Source organism: Corythoichthys intestinalis, chromosome 16, assembly GCF_030265065.1.
Source record: "Corythoichthys intestinalis isolate RoL2023-P3 chromosome 16, ASM3026506v1, whole genome shotgun sequence".
Lineage (NCBI taxonomy): Eukaryota > Metazoa > Chordata > Actinopteri > Syngnathiformes > Syngnathidae > Corythoichthys > Corythoichthys intestinalis.
Window position 1 is genome coordinate 7,366,006 of NC_080410.1, and position 12,343 is coordinate 7,378,348.

The 12,343-nt window shown below is 38.5% G+C and overlaps 1 protein-coding gene across 1 annotated transcript; it reads right to left on the bottom strand.

Moving 5' to 3' along the window:
* Window positions 1-5,878: 5,878 nt before the first annotated feature.
* Window positions 5,879-12,316, bottom strand: bud31 (BUD31 homolog). Its single transcript, XM_057817704.1, has 4 exons — window positions 12,114-12,316; window positions 11,773-11,895; window positions 11,436-11,602; window positions 5,879-6,250 (listed from the first exon to the last, which is right to left on the bottom strand). Exons 1-4 carry the CDS (start codon window positions 12,205-12,207, stop codon window positions 6,200-6,202), a joined length of 435 nt encoding a protein of 144 aa, XP_057673687.1. The 5' UTR covers window positions 12,208-12,316; the 3' UTR covers window positions 5,879-6,199.
* Window positions 12,317-12,343: the final 27 nt, after the last annotated feature.

Consider the following 12,343-nt stretch of genomic DNA (forward strand, 5'->3'; position numbering starts at 1 on the left):
TAGCTTTTGAGTTAGAAGTTTTCTTCATTTATTATTCATCACCTAATTCTCCGGCAACAGTTGAAGCAACAGGCAATTGAATGGAGCATATTAAGGCTTCAATCAATTAATCTGGGAAGCTACAAGTATTTGAATACTTTGTAACTCCCCACCTGATTTTTATGTAAAAACCATAGGCGGAGTTTATGACTTTTAGGGCAGTGGGGCACAACATGTTGATGAACCCAAAACACTGTTTTAAGCAATAAAATTAGCTTGCCAGAATAATTATAATAATAAGTTGAAAATAAGCATCTTTTGTTTCCCATCATTTTTTAGGGGAATTCTAAATCAGGCTTAGGACAGTTATAGTTTTCGCCAATATAATCATCCACTGAATATGGTACGCCCACCGGTGTTAACAGGTGTTCTGTCAAATTTTGCACCCCATCAGAAATTGCAACTTTGAGTTAAAAATTGCCGCAAATACAGCGGTTACAAAGTAAACACTACAAACTTTCTATAAATAAAGGAATATTTACTTACGTTTGATCATGGACGGACATGTAGAACAGTTCTCCTCAAACACATTCTGCCATGTTAGCTGCACACAGCAACTGCACGCTGCTCTCTCACTGTTTACGTCTTCGCCGTGTAGTTAAGCATTAATTTATGCAATATTCATGTGGAACATGTACTGTATGTTTACCATGTTACTTGTTTAGCACCTGTGGATAATATTGAGAATCCAATTGCATGTAAAAGAGGGCTTATTCACCGCCACAACAGCCTTGGGAGCAAAATATTTTAAGGGTGCAAAATTTGTTGTACAGTTAGCGTCTTTAGTGGGGCATATTGAAATCCGCTCACCATTTTGGCAGTGCTCTCTTGGCTTTTCATGGTCCACATTTTCAATCCTTGGTTCTTGCTCAGTAGTTGTTGTCACTTTTGAAAGCTTAGGTTTGAAAAAAAAAAAAAAAGGATATCCATCATGCCTCTTCGCTCCTCAGGCATAAGCGGAGTTTAAGGGGGGGGACACCCCCCCCCCCCCCGGTGGCCGAAAAGTTTCATTGCATATAATTGACTTTCCTATATATGTAAAAGTTGTAAAGCAAGAAAACAAACAACAAAAATGAATGAAATGAACCAAAACATATTTTTATAATGGGTCTAAATTATTTTTCGAACAGATCATGATACTAGGACCTTAGATGGTCATTTGCTTTGCATTTCATTTTCAAAAAAAAAAAAAAAAAAATGGGAAGGGGCATTTCATTTTTAATAAATGATTTTTTCCTTTGATTTAAAATACTTTTTTATAATTGAAGCAACTTTCGAGGGGGATTGAATGATTAAGACACAAATGCCCTACCCATAATATGGCCCAAACACAAAAAGGATTGCTAAAATCAATGAAAACTTTTTTTTAATGAAAAATTGTGTTCAAATGCAAATTTTTGAGTCTCAAATATTTTTTCCCATTCAAAAAATTTTTTTCTATGATCAGAATTTTTTTTTTTTGATCGATAAGATTTTTCTTATGAAAATAAATATATTTTTATATGAAGCCACTTATTTTTTGATTAATAATGACACAAATGTCCTAGCCAAAATGTGGCCCAAACGCAAAACAACATCGCTTCAATCAAAAAAGTTGCTTCAATCAAAAAAATTGACTTCAATCAAAGAAATTCAAATAAAAATAGCTTTCAAATGCATTTTTTTTTATTTCAACTTTATTTTTGCATTCAAACACTTTTTTTTTTTTTGATCGAATCATTAAGACACAAATCTACTTCCATATGGTTCCTTCCAAGGGATACAATTTTTGACTGAGGTAACTACATTGGCACGACACCGGCGGGCGTACCATATTCAATGGATGATGATCTTGGTGAAAAGTATAGCTGTCCTGCCAGCAGCCTGATTTAGAATTCCCCTCAAGAATGATGAGAAACAAACAACAACAACAAAAAACGCTAATTTTCAATTTGTTATTATAAATATTCTTGCAAGTAAATTTTTTTGCTGACACTGCGTTTCAGGGTCATCAACATGTTGTGTCCCCCCTGCCCCAAACTCCGCCTATGTCCTCAGGTGGTTTTGGCTAAGCAAAGCAAATGACCATCTAAGGTGCTAGTTGTGTTACTTTGTAATTGTGAGTTTCTCAAATAAGACAACTTACAGTATGGGTTGACGGTTTTTATTGACAGAGCTTTAGTTGCAGAACAGAAGAGAGGCATCAACAACATTAACTGTCCACTGGCGGGCATTTTATCTGCTGTCTCGAGCTCGCTGCGTATGTCTGACTTCCGTGTGCTGTGACGAGCAGACATTACTAATCGAACATGCAGATACGATTTGCTCATATCATTACAATAGTCACATGATCTGTTCGAAAAATAATTTTGACCCATTATTAAAAAAATATGTTCATTTCATTCATTTTTCTTGTTTATTTCTTTTCGACATTTATAAAATTCTTAATTTTAAAATTATATACAGGAAAGTCAATTACTTGCAATGACACTTTTCGGCCACCGGGGGGGGGCTGGCCCCCCCTTAAAATCCGCTTAAGGTAAAAACTACTGATTAGAGTTTTCCTGCTTACATAACTTTGCACCTGAAGCTGACTCGAAGTCACTTGATTTTGAGACTATTCTGATATCAAGGACTGGTCCTCGGCAATGCATTGATAGGAAAAAAATGACAAATATTTCCACATTAGGCAAGGCAAGGCAAATTTATTTATAAAGCACAATTCAACACAAGGCAATTCAAAGTGCTTTACATCACATGAAGATCATAAAAATCACATTTAAATCAATACAACGTAAAAACCAAGACAATAGATCGCGTTTAATCACAAATAGAATAAAAATAAATAAATGAATAAAAATAAAACAAAAACTAATAATAATAATGATAATTGAAATCAGCAATGGAGATAAGCACAAGAGGAATAGAAAGCAAGTAGATTGAAATATATAGACAGTTATGGATATGCAGTGCTAAACAAAAGCGTTTTTAGTCGTGATTTAAAAGAGCTAACAGTTTTAGCATACTTCAGGCATATACGACGTTCAGGTAACTTGTTCCAGAGGTGAGGATCATAATAACTAAATGCTGCCTCACCCTGCTTGATTCTTGTTCTTGGAACATGCAGAAGACCGGTTCCAGACGACCTTAGGGGTCTAGATATCTCATAGGAATCTAACAGGTCAAGCATGTATTTTGGTCCAAGGCCATTAAGTGTTTTGTAGACGAGCATTAGTATTTTATAGTCTATCTTTTCACTCACTGGAAGCCAGTGTAGCGATTTCAAAACCTGTGTAATGTGGTCCAGCTTCCTTGTATTTGTGAGGACTCTGGCTGCAGCATTCTGTACTAGCTGCAGCTTCCTGACTGATTTTTTTTTATCGAGACCTGTAAATATACCATTGCAATAGTCCAATCTGCTGAAAATGAATGCATGCATGAGTTTTTCCATGTCTTGTTGAGTCAGAAGCCCCTTTAATTCTGGTTATATTTTTTAGGTGGATTTAGTGACGGACTTTAGATGGCTATCAAATTTTAGGTCTGAGTCAATAATTTCGCCAAGGTTTTTGACTTGATTTGTAGCTGTAAGTGACATTGTGCTAAGTTGCCTGCTTATCTTTGACCTTTCCTTTTTTGGCCCAAAAATGAGATAAATTATGGCATGATGCTATCTTACCATTAGCTCCGGCAACAGCTAGCATCATACAGGCTGTATTAACACCTGATTTGGTTGTGTTTCAATGTTGAGTAGTACAAAACATACACTGCTGTCCAAAAGTATTGGCACCCCTGCAATTCTGTCAGATAATGCTCAATTTCTCCCAGAAAATGATTGCATTTGCAACTCTTTGGTATATTATATATATATATATATTATATATTGGTAATATTTTCATTGATTTTGCTTGCAATGAAAAAAACACAAAAGAGAATGGGATTTTTTTTTTTTTTAATCATTATCATTTTACACAAAACTCAAAAAACAGTCCGGACAAAAGTATTGGCACCCTTTGAAAAATCATGTGATGTTTCTCTAATTGTGTAATTAACAGCTGTTACTTACCTGTGGCATATAAGAGGTGGTGGCAGTAACTATATCACACTTGCAGCCAGCTACACTGGATTAAAGTTGACTCACCATCTGTCCTGCGTCCATGTGTGTACCACATTGAGCATGGAAAAAAGAAAGAAGACCAAAGAAATGTGAACTTGTCAAGCAAAATTGTGAGGAAGCATGGGCAATCTCAGGGCTACAAGTCCACCTCCAAGAACCTGAATGTTCCTGTGTCCACCGTGTGCAGTGTCATCAATAAGTGTAAAGCGGATGGCACTGTGGCTAACCTCCCTAGATTTGGACAGAAAAGGAAAAATTGACGAGAGATTTCAATGAAAGATTGTGCGGATGGTGGATAAAGAACAACTAACATCCAAACAAGTTCAAGCTGTCCTTCAGTCCGAGGGTACAACAGTGTCACCCCGTACTATCCGTCTAAATAAAAAGGGACTCCATGGTAGGATACCCAAGAATACCCCACTTCTGACCCAGAAACATTAAAAAAAAAAAGGCCAGGCTGGAGTTTGGCAAAAACCGAGAAAGCCAAAAACATTTTGGAAGAATGTTCTCTGGTCAGATGAGACAAAAGTAGAGCTTTTTTGGGAAAGGCATCAACATAGAGTTTACAAGGGGGAGAAAACAGGCCTTTTAAGAAAAGAACACAGTCCCCACAGTCAAACATGGCGGCGGTTCCCTGATGTTTTGGGGTTGCTTTGCTACCCCTGGCACTGGACTGCTTGACTGTGTGCATGGCATTATGAAGTCTGATGACTACCAACAAATTCATCAGTATAATGTAGGGCCCAGTGTAAGAAAGCTGGGTCTCCCTCAGAGGTCATGGGTCTTCCAGAAGGACAATGACCCAAAACACACTTTAAAAAGGACTAGAAAATGGTTTGAGAGAAAGCACTGGTGACTTCTAAAGTGGCCAGCAATGAGTCCAGACATGAATCCCATAGAATACCTATGGAGAATTATGAAAATGGCATTTTGGAGAAGGCACCCTTCAAATCTCAGAGACCTGGAGCAGTTGGCTAAAGGAGAGTGGTCTAAAATTCCAGCAGAGCATTGTAAAAATCTCAGTGATGGATACTGGAAGCAGTTGTTCACAGTTATTTTGTCTAAAGGTTGTGCTACCAAGTGTTAGGCAGAGGGTGCCAATACTTTTGTCTGCCCCATTTTTGGAGTTTTATGTAAAATGATAATGATTTTTTTTCTCCCATTCTCTTTTGTGTTATTTCATTGCAAGCAAAATAAATGAAGATATTACTACCAAAGCATTTGTAATTGCAATCATTTTCTGGGAGAAATTGAGCATTATCTGACAGAATTGCAGCGGTGCCAATACTTTAGACCAGCAGTGTGTTTTTGACAATATTCTTGTATGTCTCGATTTTGTTGCTTTTAGCCTTTAAAAGGCCTTTTTCCAGACGATCCTGTGATGTCACCAAGGCCCATTTCCGATCACATAGTAGGATCGAGGACATCCCTAGTACCGATTATAATTAATGAGCAGCAGCAGTCACTTCGTTTACATTCCTTAATCTAGAAGTGATATTAAATTTAAGAATTTACTTTAGGATCTATATGCATTTTGACAGATTTTGAATCAATGGGAACCATTTTGACAAATTGGATCACATGTCTATCACCGCCAGTTGTAGTGAAACGATCACTCGATGCCAGCTACTGTATCTCTGTTCAAATTGATTTGAAGGCGATTACTGCTGATGGCAGTGAATGCGTTAAGTGACTGGTTATTATGAAAAAGTCAACGTATTGAAGGTGAAAAGATGAATGACAGGAGGTTATTCAGAACTTTTATTCAAATTATCCCCAACAAAAGAGGTTTTAAAAACAAAAATCAATTCACATCCCGCTCTCTTTGAATGAAAACACAGATCACTACTGAAACACTTAAAGACAACAATCTTCAGAGGTATTGAAGATAAGGGTTTTAGACAATAAAACAGTCATAAAAACAGCTGTAGCAAATACAGAAAGGCCCCTTTCAGTGAACTGAGCCGGTTACGACTGTTGGGAATGACGTTGTCCAAAATAAGGAAACATTTTTGAAGCAGGTGTGACAGCAAAGATGGAGGCTAGACAAGTGTTGATGTCCTACACTTAACCTGAACATCCTCTGCATCCACAGTGGGTGCATTCAATGATCCTTCCCTACAAAGAAACGAGAAGTACATACATTAGGTGAGTAAGTGTTTACCATACATTAGTGTTTTACGATATGACATTATCTATCGCTAAAACGATATAAAACTCTCTATCGACATTTTCTATGTATTTCATTATCGTCATAAATAGACCTGTTCCTGCAATACACATTTTACACACATTATTTGCTACATTGAGTCCATATGCAATAGTAGTGCCACCAGTTGGCCTCAAGATGTCGCTATGTACACTCAATAGTGGTGGTTCCCCCTGCCAACCGTATATGAAATTGAAAATAGCAGCACATTATCCACACAGCTAATAAAATTTGTTGGAACATCAAAATTAATTTACTGTTCATTATATTGTGCTAACTTAATATCCAACAGTCTTAAAAGTTACAATCACTCATTACAGGTATTAGTAGATAATTACATTTTTTCAAAAATAGGTTTGCTGCTGTGCTGCTTCTGTTTACACTGGGGGGTTTTAGGTTGCAGCACTACTTGACTTGACATTTGTGGCAGGTCAGTATAATGTCAATTAAAAAATAAGTGAGTGCGGAGAAAGCTGTTGTATTTTTTAATAAAATAATTAAAGATATACAGTGGGGCAAATACTGTAAGTATTTAGTCAACCACTAATTGTGCAAGTTCTCCCACTTGAAAATATTAGAGGCCTGTAATTGTCAACATGGGTAAACCTCAACCATGAGAGACAGAATGTGGAAAAAAAAACAACGGAAAATCACATTGTTTGATTTTTAAAGAATTTATTTGCAAATCATGGTGGAAAATAAGTATCTGGTCAATACCAAAAGTTCCTCTCAATAGTTTGTTATGTACCCTTTGTTGGCAATAACGGAGGCCAAACGTTTTCTGTAACTCTTCACAAGCTTTTCACACACGGTTGCTGGTATTTTGGCCCATTCCTCAATGCAGATCTCCTCTAGAGCAGTGATGTTTTGGAGCTGTCATTGGGCAACACGGACTTTCAACTACCTCTACAGCAGACATGTCCAAAGTCCGGCCCGGGGGCCATATGCGGCCCCTGGTCAAATTTCATCCGGCCCCCAGCCTCTGTCATGAAAACAATAACGTCTGGCCCGCACACAGATTTAATAAATTGGTCTGCAGTACTGCTACCATCATATGAAGTAGCTTACACACTAAATGCTGCTCCTCATTTACCCACTAGAAGGCAGCAGCACTCTAAGCAACATTACCCCATGTGACCCTTAACTCCCAATTTTCTAAAATGGTGACAATTAACACAAAAAAGAAAGTTGACTGCGACGGCCGACGCTTCAGGGATAGGTGGAAATTGGACTATTTCCTCACTAAAATACGCAAAAACTGTGTCTACCTTATTTGCAAAGAGACAGTTTTTAAAGAGTTCAATGTGAGGCGATATTACCAAACAAGACACGGTGACATGTACGACAAGATTACAGGGAGGATGCGTAGCGAGAAATTAGAGCAACTTGAAGCTAGTTTAATTTCACAACAGCAGTATTTCGCAAGAACCCGAGAATCGAAAGAGAACACCACAAAGGCTAGTTGCGAGATTGTTGATATTATTAATTATTATTAATTAAAAATAATAATAAAGCAAATGTGACACACAGAATGGCTTGCTAAGATTTGCTTAAATATATTGTTCTACGTAAAGGACGTCAACCAAGGTCGGCCCCCCACATTTTTACCACACCAAATCTGGCCCCCGTTGCAAAAAGTTTGGACACCCCTGCTCTACAGTCTTTCTATGGGGTTGAGATCTGGAGACTGGCAAGGCAACTCCAGGACTTTGAAATGCTTCTTACAAAGCCACTCCTTTGTTACCCTGGCTGTGTGTTTGGGATCGTTGTCATGCTGAAACACCCAGCCACATCTCATCTTCAATGCCCTTGTTGATGGAAGGAGATTTTCACTCAAAATCTCTTGATACATGGCCCCATTCATTCTTTCCTTTACACAGATCAGTCGTCCTGGTCCCTTTGCAGAAAAACAGCCCCAAGGCATGATGTTTCCACCCCAATGCTTCACAGTGGGTATGGTGTTCTTCGGATGCAATTCGGTATTCTTTCTCCTCCAAACACGAGAACCTGTGTTTCTACCAAAAAGTTCTATTTGAATTCATCTGACCATAACACATTCTCCAAGTCCTCCTCTGGATCATCCAAATGCTCTGTAGCGAACTGCAGACAGGCCTGGACGTGTACTTTCTTCAGCAGGGGGACACGTCTGGCAGTGAGGGATTTGAGTCCCTGGCAGCGCATTGTGTTACTGATAGCATAGTAGTCTTTGTTACTGTGGTCCCGGCTCTCTGTAGGTCATTCACTAGGTCCCCCCGTGTGGTTCTGGGATTTTTGCTCACCGTTCTCGTTATCATTTTGATGCCACAGGGTGAGATCTTGCATGGAGCCCCAGATCGAGGGAGATTCTCAGTGGTCTTGTATGTCTTCCATTTTCTAATAATTGCTCCCACAGTTGATTTCATTACACCATGCGTTTTACCTATTTCATATACAGTCTTCCCAGCCTGGTGAAGGTCTACAATTTTGTCTCTGGTGTCCTTCGACAGCTCTTTGGTCTTGGCCATAGTGGATTTTCATAGTGGAGTGTGACTGACTGAGATTGTGGACCTGTGTCTTTTATACCGATAATGAGTTAAAACAGGCACCATTAATGCAGGTAACGAGTGGAGCCACGTTGGACCTCGTTAGAAGAAGTTAGACCTCTTTGACAGCCAGAAATCTTGCTTGTTTGTAGGAGACCAAATACTTCTTTTCCACTCTAATTTGGAAATAAATTCATTAAAAATCAAATAATGTTATCAGTTTTTTTTCCCCATTCTGTCTCTCATGGTTGAGGTTTACCCATGTTGACAATTACAGGCCTCTCTAATCTTTTCAAGTAGGAGAACCTGCACAATTGGTGGTTGACTAAATAGTTATTTGCCCCACTGTATAATACCGTGGCATATCGAGGTTGTGACATAAAATGGCTAGAGCTGGGAATCTTTGGGCACCTAACGATTCGATTACGATTCAGAGGCTCCTATTCGATTATAAAACGATTATTGATGCACCCCCCTCCTTTTTTTTTTTTTTTTTTTTTTTTTTTTTTAATGTTTTGTACATTAGTTCCAAAATTGTTCAAAAATACTCTCAGGCTAAACCAAACTACTATTTCAGTATCAAGTTAACATATAGCAGTAAAAAAATATACAAAAATAACAGTAAATAAAAAACTCTAGTCCCCATTCTATATCAGCAGCTTTAAACTACATTCAATTATTTTTAATGTTGTGAATCAACCGTTAAAGTTGTTAAAATTGCTCCCGTCACTCCATTATTTCCATTTTGTCTACTTTCGACATGTGAAAGTTTTAAAACTGTTTTAAAGATAGATTCAAGTAAATATTTTACCGATTTAGGAGTATTTTAGATAAAAAGTTAATTAGGTTTGCTTGGAAGGTTCGCTACAACAGCCTTGCAGGGAAGTGTACTGCTTTAAGAGGGCGGCCGTTTACTACGCCCGCATCTAGCTTTTTGTAGCTGTGATGCTAACGCTACCGAATCTATATTGCATCTAGTCCTATATAAATGATATCTACCGTAACATTATGTGGATGTACTTTGTAGCAGCTTTTCGGCAGCATCTCGTGGCATGAGTTGAGCTAGAGCCATGAGTTGAGCATTGGCATTACCCGAGGGGCCGGGTAATGAGAAGCATGATGTTTAGCTACTCTCGCTCCGTTCCTCATTGTCCCGAAGACCGCGCGGCACGCTGAGTGTGTTGTACTTCCGCTTTACTTTGCATATTTCAATAATCGGAATTTGGATGTTTGTGAATCGTTCTCGAATCTTCCACGGCCGAATCGCGAATAATCTAAGAATCGGAAATTTTGCACACGTCTAAAAATGGCCCGTATCGTGATATTTTTTCCATATCGTACAGCACTACCAAAAAATATAAGTATGAATGATTAAAGGTGTGTGAAATTTCCGATTCTTAGATTATTTGCGATTCGGCCGTGGAAGATTGAGAACGATTCACAAATTCCGATTATTTAAATATGCCAAGTAAAGCTGAACTAAAACACAGTCATCGTGGTCTTCCGGACGCTATGGGGAATGGACCTAGAGTAAACATCCACAACTCACGCGTCTTAGATACAAAACAGCAACAACAAGCATGGCAACCAACTTCTTCGTGAGATCAGACGTGCTCCAAAAATTTTAAAGCAGACGTGTGGAATTATTTTGGATTCGACTAGAAAATCTTCTTTTAGACAATAAAGGATTTGAAGAATGTTGAAAGGAATAGAGCCGAGGTACGTCATCCCATCCCGACGCTATTTCACTGACACGGCACACTGGCTCTACAAGCAGACAAAGGTAGAAATCATGCCATAGCTGTTGAATGTAGACCGAGTCATTGTTACACGCAATGCATTAAAACCACACAGGTGCTAATATGGCTGAGCTGCTAAGTGGTGCTGTAAATGAGTGGAACATCGCAAAAAAAAAAAAAAAAAAAAGACGTTTTAGTTGTTTTAGACAACACAGCTAATATGGTTATTGCTGCCCAGCTGGGTAACTTTAGCCATCTGACATGCTACGCCCACACACAGAACCTTGTTTTTTCAACTGCAGGAGTCAATGCAGAGCAGAGCACTTTCATCCGAGTATGTCGATCAACTCGTGTTCTTATACAAGAACACAGAATTTTCTCAGTAGCTAAACACACTTGACCTATCCTGCATATTGTTGAGGTTTGGATGCAAAATGAGTTTTTTTTTTTTTTTTTAAATTATTTGTACTTAAAGTTTACATGTCCGTGCTTACATAATTTAATAGCAGAAAAGCACTTTTTTCAACCATTTTATTCTGTTGATACCGAATGAAGACTTGAGTATTTTATTTACTGTTTTGAACTGTTAATTTGATAATGAAATAGCAGTTTATTTAAGCCCGAAAGGATTTTTGTACTATTTTTGTAACTGATATGCGACACATTAAAAGCAGCTTTAAAAAAAAAAAAAAAAAAAAAGAAAGGGGGGGGCATCAATAATCGATTTATAATCAAATCGTTGCCTCTGAATCGTAATCGCAATCGAATCGTGAGGTGCCCAGATTCCCACCTCTATGAATGATGTATAGAAGTTACTGAAAATTGAGACTTACAACTTCCAGCTTGCTTTTTGGAACTCTGCAAATACAGTTAGTTCCAAAGTTGGTGTCTCGTGTCTGGATGCAACGGAGGCAGCAAAGGTTCTCATAGCCCTGCTTCTTCCACTTGGCAATCAGGTTCTTGTCAGCGTAACCTTCTTTGATGCAATATTCGTACAGCTCTGCCAAGGACACGCACACGGTAAAAACAAACATTTTTTGGCATCTCATACATTGTAGCAATATTCTTTGCAACGCAAAAGCAGCTACACAATAGGAACGTGTCTCGAATTAAGCCTGAGAGTCAGGTCAAACTTTGCGCTGGTTGACCTGCCCTCGAGATAGTTCTTACCTCTGCTGATAGCCTTTCGTTTGAAGAACAGATCGTAGATGTATCGGCTCCGCTGATGATGCAGTCTGAAAATCGGCCAAAGCGCTTCCACTTTTCTTTTACCCTCATGAGGTTCCGTTTCAGCTGATATCAAACAGAACAGATTGAGGATCAGAAAACATATCGAAAGGTGGAAAGCAACAAGACAGACCATATTTTTAGTCTAACGCTTAGATATTTGCATGTTTTTCCCCCAAAATTGCATTTATTTTTTATTTCAATAGAGCATCGCTGGCTGGTCGCTGGCTAAAAGGTTGATACACTTAACCGCGCAATAGCTAGATAACGCTGTTTTAGCTTACCTTCCCTCATTTTTTGATCCAACTCATCCAAAGTAGGCTCAATGAGTTCCCAGCCGTCTGGAGGTGGCTTACGACTTCTCTTAACTTTTGGCATTTTCCCACAATTTGTCTGAAATCGACCTGAGGATCCGAATGTTTTCCTGTTTGGGTCGCAAACCGTTTGAGGCCCTTGAGTTAGCCGTCATCGGGGTCCATTGAAAGCTGGCCTAACATTTGACGTCACGACACCA

Coding starts and splice junctions, on each gene's coding strand:
- bud31 (XM_057817704.1), bottom strand. CDS start 12,207: ATGCCAAAAGTTAAGAGAAGTCGTAAGCCACCTCCAGACGGCTGGGAA. Junction 11,896..12,113: donor GGATCAAAAAATGAGGGAAG/GTAAGCTAAAAC, acceptor GTTTGATATCAG/CTGAAACGGAACCTCATGAG. Junction 6,251..11,435: donor CAAAAAGCAAGCTGGAAGTT/GTAAGTCTCAAT, acceptor GTTTCTTTGTAG/GGAAGGATCATTGAATGCAC.